Source organism: Cavia porcellus, unplaced genomic scaffold (assembly GCF_034190915.1).
Source record: "Cavia porcellus strain 051 isolate PalLab524CR breed Dunkin Hartley unplaced genomic scaffold, mCavPor4.1 scaffold_27, whole genome shotgun sequence".
Classification (NCBI taxonomy): Eukaryota; Metazoa; Chordata; class Mammalia; order Rodentia; family Caviidae; genus Cavia; species Cavia porcellus.
The window spans coordinates 46,246,707-46,258,413 of record NW_026947510.1 but is presented as its reverse complement, the minus strand read 5'-3'; the positions used below and the strand labels follow the sequence as shown (position 1 = coordinate 46,258,413).

General features: G+C 37.5%; 1 protein-coding gene across 1 annotated transcript in view; it reads left to right on the top strand.

The window, feature by feature from the left end:
- Positions 1 to 14: 14 nt before the first annotated feature.
- The window catches only part of Recql (RecQ like helicase), a 35,390-nt gene continuing 23,697 nt past the window's right edge, over positions 15 to 11,707 (top strand). The window contains exons 1-5 of the mRNA XM_063238335.1: positions 15 to 97; positions 1,503 to 1,551; positions 7,921 to 8,118; positions 9,188 to 9,367; positions 11,506 to 11,612. Of these exons, the coding sequence (XP_063094405.1) occupies positions 56 to 97; positions 1,503 to 1,551; positions 7,921 to 8,118; positions 9,188 to 9,367; positions 11,506 to 11,612 (576 nt within the window). The 5' untranslated portion in view covers positions 15 to 55. The remainder of the gene's footprint in view (positions 98 to 1,502; positions 1,552 to 7,920; positions 8,119 to 9,187; positions 9,368 to 11,505; positions 11,613 to 11,707) is intronic.

Below are 11,707 nucleotides of genomic sequence, written 5' to 3'. Positions count from 1 at the left end.
TTCCTATTGGCTAATCCTGATCTTTACCTAAACCAATAACATATGGTTTTGTTGGATGACGCTCCTGCTGGCCACACCCTCTGGCCTATTAGAGAAGGTAGTGTTTGTGATTAGCTGAACGGACGGACCCGGAAGGGTGGATGCTCTGGGTGGGTGGCGGGAAGGTTTTATTGAAGAACCGCTGAAGTAGGTGCGTAGAAGTCCAGAGGTTCTAACGCCCCTGGGTTGGAGACCCGGGCATCAGAGGCGACTCCTTTTACCCCGTGGGTAGAGACTGTGGGGGTAACTCTTGGTGCAGCTTTGAGGAGTCAATTGCATGGCGCTCCTTCTTTGCTCTTTCCTCTTCTGCCAGCGAGCGAGACCAGTGCATTCCGGAGCATTCTCCCAGTGTTCCGGCGGGGGGGAAAGCGCCGGTAGTGGTTGCTTAGTCCTGAGAGAACCCAGGTCTTTCGGGGGGGGGGGGGCTTCTGACTGCCGACTGTGTCTTTTTAAAATTTTTCTCTGGGATTTTCAGTTCATGAGGCCTGGCGATCACTGATTAGTAACGGGCATAATTTATTGGGAAATACCAGTGGGGGTGCTTCTTCCATCCTCTGCTTCCCAGTAGCCTAAGAAGATGGGTATTATTAAATTCTTCTTGTGAGGATTAGAGAGGTATGGGTCTGGGTTAGCCTGTTGTACCACGGTACATTTCCTTCAATACTAATGACAACTGTCACTCCACACATTTTTGCCCCTTCCCATTTACTCAGGTTTTTGATTTACAGACCTACTCTAGGTTACTGGTTTTCGAATATACTGTGAAATATCGTATGCTCTTAAATTATGTAATTTGGGGAAGAAGCAGTCTATTAGCAGCCAAGGAGTCATTTAAAACAACAGAGAAAATTGGATATAGAGCATACTTTTTCATAAGGGTCGAGATAGTCCCTGCTTCATTGAGCCAGCACTAAATGCAAGGCACTTTGCTCCGCTATGTGAATACAAAGGTGAAATGACTCAATGCTTGAACATTTGGAGGATTTTACAATCTATAGAAGGAATATTGGAATCCTAGGATGTTAGTAATGTGGCTAGTGTGTTACTACTTAGGAAGACAAGACAGATTCAGCCAATCATTGCAGCCCCATGGTGGCTTCAGAATTCTGCGTTGGAGGGGCGTGATTCAATCTAGGAAATAGTCTGATTAAGGGCAGGATGGTGATGGGGCCGCTTTTGCAAAGCACTCTTAGTTTTAGATAATTTGTTGATTGTCTTGCCAAAATCCAGAAAACTTCCGATTTGGGAAGATTCACCTTTGAAAAGGTCATTGCGATACACTGCTTACTAACTTTTTCTGCTTAGTGACAGATTCCGTTGACTGAGCGTTGTCGTTAGTCCCGCTTGGTTGTTGGTTTTGGATCAAATCCATAACTCCAAGCGTGTTATTAGACACTTTGATCCTGATCTATGTCACTAGCCCAATCAAAAACTTGTTACCATATTTGTTCTTTCACTTTTAGAAAGAAATTTGGATCTCCAGTTCAGTTTTAGAAATGGCATCCATTTCAGGTTAGTGGAAATGATTACTCTTTGTAGTTCACTCTATCTTATATTAAGTTATATGTTCTTTGATTGACTTTTAAAAAATTCTGATTATAGAAATGATGTTTTTTAGGTTTTTTAAAGAGGAAAATAATTAAACAATGATGCAGAATTTCAAAACAATGGGAAATTAGCAATGTGTAATATATTGCATATTGCTATCTTCAAAGTAGTTGCTCAGATTCCAGGATTTTATTATAGTAAAATATACACAACAAATGTAACCACTTAGTTTTTATTAAATGAAAAATTCATGTACGTTAAGTACATTCACATTGTGCAACTATAACCCCTATCCATTTCTAGAAGTTTTTCATCATCCTATACTGAAATTTTGTATCTATTAAAATTCTTCATTACCTCCTTTTCCTCAACCTCATAAAGTTAACTATTCTTTTTGGCTTTTATGCGTTTGACTGTGCCAAGTACCTTGTATATATTGAATCATGTACACATGATTTGTCATTTTGTGTCTGGCCCTGTTCATGTAGCACAGTGTCTTCAAGAGTTACTCACTTTATAAAATGTGTGAGAATTTCGTTCCTTCTTAAAATTAACAATATTCCATAGTATGTTGCATATACATTTTGTGTGTTCATTCCTCTGTGGAACATTGGATGTTTTTCACTTTTGGCTATTATGAATAATGCTGCTATGAACACTGGTATAAAAATATCAACTCAAGTTCATCCTTTCATTTCTTTTGGGTGTATAACTAGAATTAGGATTGTCAAATCATATGGTACTTCTGTGATTACCTTTTGAGGAACTACCATGTTGTCATAGTGTGGCTGTATCATTAGCAATGTACAGAGTTTCCAGGAATACACTTTTGATAGAGTTCTAGGTACCTAAAGAAATATGAAGAATAAAATATGGCACATGTACTGCTATTCAAATTAATGATGTTAGCTTTGATTATATTATTTTTCAGCAAATTAAAAAAATTGTACATATTATTTTGAACAGAGATATTAAATAAATTCTGTTACTAGTTTATTCTATTTTTAACCTGTGTACCATTTTGCTGCTTTGAAATGATATTATGAATTTGCTTAGTGTTTTAACCTGTCTCCATTTTTAAGATGTAAATAATGCTGTATTGAACATATTCAATAAATCTTTGTGTGCTTCTCTGAGTACACAGGGTGATCAAAATGCATGGTGAAAGTTTAAATCATAGTTATTATAGTGAAAAATACATTGCTATTAATCTCCCTCAAAATACTCCCCCTCTTTTTGAACATTCATCTCCTATCATTCTTATCACTTCTTGAAGGAGCTCTAGGAAATCTTTTTTCCTAAGTGTCTTTGTAAGGTATGATTAAAAAAAATATGGTGGACGCTGCTGCTGAGTGTCACCCAACAGAAAAATGGGCTTGTAAAAACATTATGGTGTGTCTTCATGCACCTTATTGACCATCCGACGCTCTGTGACTTCTGACTCTTACCCGCAAAAGACCATGAAAAGTAGATGTGTTAAAGTAATTCAGGTTTTCAAGGCAGCTCAATAGTGCAGCCAAAAGCAGGTACTTAAGATAGCTTCCAGAACTGCTTCAGAAAGTGGCAAGAATGGTGGGCTAAGTGTTCAAAGGCTGGAAATATTTTGAGGAGGATTAATGGTGGTGTGTGTCTTACTGTAATAAATTTTTAAAAATTTCAACATTGGTTGTGTTTGTCAGTCATACTGTGTATTCCCTTAAGGTAAGTTCCTGGAAATGAAGTTACTTGAAGTCTTTTCTAAAGTATGAAACATGCATTGTTTTACCTTGCCATGCAAACACTCTTTAGTATTTTGGTGTATTTTTGTCTGTCTGTTTCTATAAACTTCAAGAGATTGTAACATACTTATAAAACAAGATCTTGCTATCTGTTAGGTTCCAGCTGGTTAGCAGGGTAACGAATTTATACTATGACAAATTTTCAGACTTTGGTATGCTATAATGAATATGACCATTGCTATATACCACTTCTACCAGTAAAATGAAAAGGTTCTTTTCAGACTTACAAAGAAAATGTTACTCTTAAATATGGGGCCCATTATGAACAACACACACAATGTTATTATTTATTCAAATATAAATATGAATACATAATGATATATGTTAGCTTTATTTAATGACTTATTTTTGTCACAGGCTGAAGTAATAAATGGTAACAATGTATATTAAATGTGACCCAAGTAATCTTTATATAACAAAAATGAGATTTTAAGAGGTGCTACTGAACACAGACTATTCAGTATGGTCATTTTAAAAATTGTGCATGTTATTTTGCTAAAGAAGCCTTTAAGCTTTATCAACGAGATTTGATTAAAAAATAACTCAGAAAAAAAAACTCAGGCATTAAATAGGTGTATTTTAAGAAATGAATGATTGCTTTATAAATTGAAGGACCAGATGATATATTCTTCACAATAGGCAGCACAAGTCACATGGTAACTTAGTCTTTGGTAAGACTTGGGAGCAAGCCAGTTGTCTCTAAAAGGAGGATAATTGTTATCTGCATAGGGTAGCATAGTTTTGCCCCCAAATCCTAATTCTGTTGTGACTCAACTGTACCAGAGATGTCATATAACATCCTTACCCGCTGCAGACTTTTAAGTTACCATTGGGTCTGCTGGCCTTCTGATCTTATGTTGAGCAGCAGTGCCTCTATTTCAGGGCCCTACTCAAAATGGGCAAGCTTTTGGGTTGCTTGGCAAATGAAGCACCTGTTGCTTCTCAAATCTTACTGGGTTTCGAATTCCTTTCTTACTAATAAGAAAGTCCAGATGTGGAAACTAGTCCTTCACCTTAAAGGGTTGCCTCTCATGCCCCACCCCATTTGACTCCTAGACATTTCACCTGAGTAGCAAGCTTCTGAGTGTTTATGGAACTTATTTTCCATCTCTGCCGTGTTTCTATCCTAATAGGTTTGGTGCAGTAGCTGCTTCTGCTGCTTCCTGCTCAGAAGTCAGATAAACCTGACATCACTAATGTAATGAGCCAGGGTAATGTCTAGTGGAATGAAGAGACAGTTCTGAACCCTGCAGATCAGAATGTGACTGAAGTGTTGAGGAAGCTCTGAGATGGGATTGTGAAGGTGTATTACTGGCCCCGCAAACTTTCTCCGGTGGTTTTTATAACAGTCATAAAGGTACAGAGAATAAAGCATTCAGCAGATGAATAGCTGTCACACGTCAGGGGATGTGTTGTGTTCCATCAATGAAATCACATATGGGAACAGCAGTTGCTTTTGGAGCCACAACCTTGTTAATTTTTCCATAATCCATTGTGAGCCTATAGGATCCATTTGTCTTCTGCACAGGCAACACAAGTTGAATGGAGATGTGTTAGGAATCATTAACTCAATTTCTTTTAAGTTTTCGATGTGAACAAATCTCTGTAAACCCTACTGAAATGCAGTATTGGTTTGGGGTAATGTGTTGGTAGACAATGGCAGTTTTGCTGGTTTCTACTTGACCGTTTCTACTCATTGTAGTCCACACGTATGGTCCAGGGGATCAGTAAATGGGTTCCGGCACTTGGTATGTATATTTTCTAATTTTACTTATGGAACTGGGACAGTAATCACACAGTGAGATAGACCCACTGAGCCTATTGCATGATAGATCTGAACCAAAATTGCCAATTTCCGTAAAGTCCAATCCGTAGTCTGACTGCTGGACCACAAGGACATTTTGGTTCTTCTAGAATTAGCATCAATGCAGTACTAATGTTTAGTAATTTCAGAAAAGTTATTTTTCTGTCCGCTAAGCATAGTTACCCTGACATATTTCTGTTTAGAAGACTAATAGAAAGATTTACAACATACATTTTTGCTGTAGAGTTTTTCTTAAGGGGATCTAATATTGACTTTTGTCTTAGTTACTTTTTACTAGTTGCTGAGACAAAATACCTGAAGCCCAAAGTTAGAAAAGGAAAGGTTTATTTCTCACAGTTTTTGGAGGTTTCAGTCCACACTTAGTTGGCTCCAAGGCAGGCGGGCATGGCTGGGCCGCAGTTCATGGTGGCTGCAAACAACAAGCAGGAACCAGCAAAGAGCAAGACACACCTTCCTCCTGCCATTACATCACATCGTGGCTCCACCCCTATGTGGGTGGAGCACTGGCACCATCAATCCAAGCACTAGACAATGAAGCATCACAAATGCACAGTGCAAACTCATGAGGTCTGGGGGCCACAGACATAAACCATGACAACTTTATTCATGTATTTTTGGTTCTATTAATTAACTCAGCTTTGAAAGTTGGTGGAAGGACTGTGACTGTTACCATGACTCACATCAGATTATTTACTAGACTCAGGGCAATCCTTAGGATTAGCAATCCCTTATCATACAGTAAGGGCTATCACAGGACTTTCAGGCCAGCAGAGATTGTTTCAGATGGCGGAGACAGGAAAAGAGACTTGCTAGAGTTTAGTGGTTCCAGTCCCCTGCTTCTTTGGAGTGTGCCCTTATGTTTCCATCCCAATTTCTATTATAGTCCTTCCCAGGCCTCTTGTGTAGCATGAAATTCCCTGCGAGGTTGGGAATTCAATTTGCATTGTAATTCAGCCACCTCAGAATTTAGATTTAGGATTGATTTTCAGAATCTTAGCTTGTAGTTTTAGGGAATAAAAGTTTCTTTCTGGAGAACTATAGACACTTTAAGGTCCTTTAGTACAGAGTGTGCATTTCCCCCTCAAGTTCTCTGCATACACAGAAGCAATCAGCCAAGTCCATAATTCTTACCAAAACGTTTTATAACAGCAAACACTTGATCACCCAAAGCCTTGCCTTCACTACGTAACTTAATTTACTGATATCTGTAAGACTATTATTTAGGTACTTTTTCCTACTGCATACCATATAACAGCTATATTCCTTTCTCTGTGGAAAAAGGGTCTTCAATGCTCCTAAATTTAATCAGATCAGAGAGTCAGTTGACACTTCAAAAGCAGTTCGGAGACCCTATTAAATTAGAGTTTAATTAGGTCAGATGACCCATTAGGTGTATTATAAGAGGTTTAGCATGGGGATTAGTTTGTATGTGATCATGGAGCCAGCTAGGCAGCTGTCTCTGGTCAGCAGTGGCAGCAGTGAGAAGATGGACATACACAGTGGCAGAGTAAGGATGAGCTCCCCCGTGGGACGAGCTGGAACTGACAGGATAAGCTGGATCAAGTGGAGACAGAGTGGAACCCATCAGTTCCTCTGTGGATTTGGGCTCAGTGTGTTAACCCTTCCCCAGGGCTCTGATTTCCAGGATGGTGGGATCCTGTTGAAGAGCTGGTACCTTTGATACAGAAAATTGCTAACAAACTTAACTAAAGATTCAGAGAAGCCAAGAAACTGTGGGCCAGCTTGCTGTCTCAAGAAGGTTTAGCAGGGGCTGGAGGAACTAGCTTCTGCCCCATTTCAGCAAGGTGACCGAACAGGTTTCTGACAGTGAGCGTCAGCTGCAGTGCCGTTTGACTGTGTGCCAGTGTCCTAGTTGTCCCAGTGTAAATGAGGCTGCTCCCTTAGGTCCACCTTTCCTGTCACTCAGCCCAGAATCATGCAGGCAGGAAATTCAGGCAGTTGGTACAACACAAAGCCACCACCACATCCTATTTTAAATCAGCTGTAAAATTTCATTTTAAGAAGAGGCATGATACAGGTGACTGTATTAGAAAGCATTAGCCTATCATTTTTCTAGCTTCCATTGTCAAAAATAATCTCATCTTGACTTTAATACTTGGGTGGATTAGGATCACACATTGAGGCTTCTTTATAAGTGAATTCTGATGCAGTCGTAATATCAATTCCGATGGCACAATTGTTATTTACTTGTTACATCATCTTGTTTAGAGTTCGCAGCTCCTTACCTTGACACCATAATGGGCAAAGTATAAATATGGAAATGGTAGCTAAGGAATTGGGAGGCTCATTTCATTTTGCTTCAGTCCAGTCACTTTCTTTAGATGATTTAGGAGATTGTTGGATTACTTCTTTGTGATATAATAGTAGTAACTAGGATTTGTTAAATTTTTAACCAAACACCCAACACATTATCAAGAACTTTCAATGTGTTATCATACTTAGTTTTTTCTAATGTTATTAAAGTTAGGTACTGGCTACATGTCATAAAAGAGGAAACTGAGGTGCAGGTAAGTATCTTGCCTGAGATCACTTAGCAGGTGAAAGGAGAATCCATGATCAGAGCCCAGCTGGTTTACCTCCAAAATATGTGGTCTTCACCACTCTGCTAAACTACTTTTTTTCGATGGCAAGGAACATCAAGAAATCAATAGGAAACTTAAAACTGTGATTAACTCTGGGCAGTCATAGATTCTTCTCTGTGCCCTATAGCTCTAACAGAGGAACTGGATTCTGTGACAAATGAGCTACATGCGGTAGACATTCAAATTCAAGAACTTACGGAAAGGCAGCAGGAGCTTCTTCAGAAAAAATCAGCCCTAACAAAGAAAATAAAGCAGTGTTTAGAGAATTCAGAGGCTGGGGCCAGCAAAGAATGTGATTCTTCACCAGCTGCTTGGAATAAAGAAGGTTAGCTTTTTGGTTTTTTTCTCTGCTAGTATTTTCTTTTTTTGAAAACTAGAATTTAGGTCATTCTGCACGGGTTAGTGCTTTCTATTAGGCTTAGAGGTGAAATTGTCATTGTTTCATTGAACTGGAAAACTTGGAGTCAGCCCATTCCTTACCCATATTCTGTAATGTTTAATTTGAGCATTTATTATTGGGGCTTTATTTATTTATTTATTTTGTCTTTTTCCTTTTTATCGGTACCGAGGATCGAACTCACGACTGCCTGCTTGCAAGGCAGGCGCTTATGCCGCTGAGCTCAATCCCCAGCCCCTTTATTTTTTCCAAAAGTAATTTTAACAACATTGATTAGTGCTTGTAAAGAAAGATACTTACTTCAACTAAATTTTCTAAGTTTTAACTAGGAAAAAAAAAAAAACAGCCTGTAATTATTCACACTCCTTGCCAAAGTCTTGCTTATTTTGTGCCATAGTAAACAAACCATTCTTGATAAATTCAAAATCTTTAATGAAACATTATATTTATCATGTATTATAGCGATACTATAACCTCAAGAAGGAGTTGTGGTGGTTTTTTGGAGATTCTTTTCAATGGTTGACTTTTAAAAACAAGATATTTATACCAAAAACTCCAGATATTTCATTTTTTTATGATACTAGAAATTACCTGGCCAATGTCCAGATTGTTCTTCAAACATGCAATTGAACATCTTTTTCTTCTATGTGGATGAATTTTCAACTGGCAAATATTTCCTTTTTTTTGTTTGTTTGTTTTTTGTACCAGTAATCAAACTTAGGACCTTGAGTTTGCCAGGCAGGCACTTGTGCCGCTGAGCTATATCCCCAGCCCAATATGCACTGTTTCTTAATGTATCACTTAATTTGCTTAGCTTAGTGAGTTGCACTAACCTCAAAATTATAATTACCAAAATTTAATGTAAGGGTTTGTAACTATTAAACATTTTAATTATGTGTGTCTTGAGTTTTGTATGCTATAAAAGTATCCAGTTATGTTTGTGTCTCACTTGTAATCCTAATAGTTCTAGGATTTTTAGTGTATGTTTTCTCTCTAGATTTTCCATGGTCTGCTAAAGTGAAAGATGTTCTGCAAAATGTCTTCAAACTGCAGAAGTTCAGACCACTTCAGCTTGAAACTATTAATGTAACAATGGCTGGAGAGGAGATATTTCTGGTTATGCCTACTGGAGGTGGGAAGAGTTTATGTTACCAGTTGCCAGCATTGTGTTCTGACGGTATGTATTAATAAGAGCTGATTTTAAGTTGAAATGATTCTACTAATATTTTAAAATTATTTTTCAAACAAATTCCCAACTTAACATGTAAAAGTCAAGTGTATTTTTGTATTATTTGTCTCTGTATTCATAGAGGTTACCTACTGAAATAGATTACACAGGAGAAAGAACTTATTTAGAAATAGAAATAAAGAGAAGATGATGAATTCAATTTGGAGCATACTAAAATGTATGATGCCTCTAAGACATGCAGATGGAACTGTCTTGGTAGTGAAGGATGTTTGGGTCTTAAGCTTGAGTATGAGAGACCTAGGATAACTTGTAGGATGTTGGTGTGAAGATGGCTATTAAAGCCATCAGAGTGAATTATTTCATTTTTTATGTTAACCAAGTAGCAGTGGTTTGGAAATGAGTAAAAGTTGGAGATGTGGAGCTGGTAATTATGGGGCACTTTTTAAAAAGAATGAGAGAGTGCTGTAAATTAGTGCTATTCAAAGTTTTTTTTTTTTTTTTTTTTAGCAAAATACCTTAGGCTGGCTAATTTATAAACAACAGTAATTCAGTGCTCATAGTTTTGGCATCTGGGAAGTCTAAGGTCAAGGGCCAGTAGATTGTGTGTCTAGTGAAGGGCAATTTGAGATGACATCTTTGTGCTGCATCTTCACAGAAAGGGCTTTTTTTCTACCTCTTACAAGAGCATTAATCATATTCTTAAAGGGCCTAACATCATGCCTTAATCATATTCCGGAGGCCTTACCTTTTAATACTAGCATTGGGGTCCAGCCAAAGAACTGAGAGGATGAATACCAATATTCACACCATAGGATGAATCTAGGGTTTTTTTTTTAAGGTGAGAAACAGTTGACCATGTTAATTGTAGTTAATAAGAGGTCAGTAATGAGAGAGAAGGTGAAAATATAGGTGAGTCATTAACCTACTGTCAGAATCCCTGGTAAATTCATAATTTGTGTACATATTTTCAAATACCTGCCTTTTGTCAGGTTACATAAAAGTGAAGCCATTATAATTTTTACAATTTAAAATGTCTTATTATAAACAATGTCAGTTATAAGAGATGAGGCATACTGTTATCTTTGGTTACATACTCAGTCTAAATTAGTAGGGTACAAAAAGTATAATACATATGCAGCTAACATTCTTAATTATATAGTCAGTTGTTTTTGTTTGGAAAACTTTGGGGTAATTTGTCCCTGATGTAATCGATTAGTATTTGACCTAATTTATATTAATATATCAAGATTACAAATAATGATTGTTAAAAATGATAGCAAATTAACCACTTAAAATGTTTAAATCTATGTTTATTTTTATAGGATCGATTTCTATCCTTTTTCAGTCTTATAAAAATAAACATAATTTTAGCTTTATATTTGTTTATTAGTATACCTTCACCTTGTGTCTTATTTGCATCCTCATTGCTGGGACAAAATATCTGGCATCCACAAATTAAAAGAAAAAAGGTGTATTTTAGCTCAGAGTTTGTAGAGGTTCCAGTACATTGTTGTCTGGCTCCAAGACAAGGTAACGGGGATGGGGAATGAGAGGTGAAACAGTCCATGGCAGGGCAGGTAGGAAATAGTGAGCATCCCTTTTCTTTGAATCCATCCAAGTTATAAGGTTATTAGTTGGTGCCACTCACATCCAGGGTGAGACTTCCCATTATCCACACCCACAGCTCTGCTAAACCAATCAGTGGACTAATTTAGTTATCACATATTTTTAATTCAAATTCACACATCCTAGATCCAGTCACCTCCGAAAAACCCCACATATGAGTGCTTGAACCTTTGAGGAGAAATCTAGAGATAAGCCATAACATCTATGCAATTCAGTCTGGCCTTGAACTCACTGTGTAGCCTAGGATAGCTTCAAACTCACAGTGATCCTCCTGCCTCAGTTCAGAGTGCTGGCATCATAGGCAAGTGCCATCATAGCCGGCCCATCTATCCATATCTGTCTCTCTTTTAGGGAGGGTAAGAAATAGGTAGTATAGTGTTAAAACTACATTTAAAACTTCCTGAAGTGATGTATAATTCCTATAAAATACAGTAAAGAAAGTAATCATAGTTCATTCTGTTGGTGGTATAAAGTTTAAGGCAGATTTTTTTCTTTTTTAGGTTTTACACTTGTGATTTGCCCATTGATCTCTCTTATGGAAGACCAATTAATGGTTTTAAAACAATTAGGAATTTCAGCTACCATGTTAAATGCTTCCAGTTCTAAGGTATGAATTCTTTGTTTTCTTTTTAAAAAATTTAAACTCTTGCTGAGTATGGTAGTGCATATTTGTAGTCTCAGCACTCAGGAGACTGAGGCAGG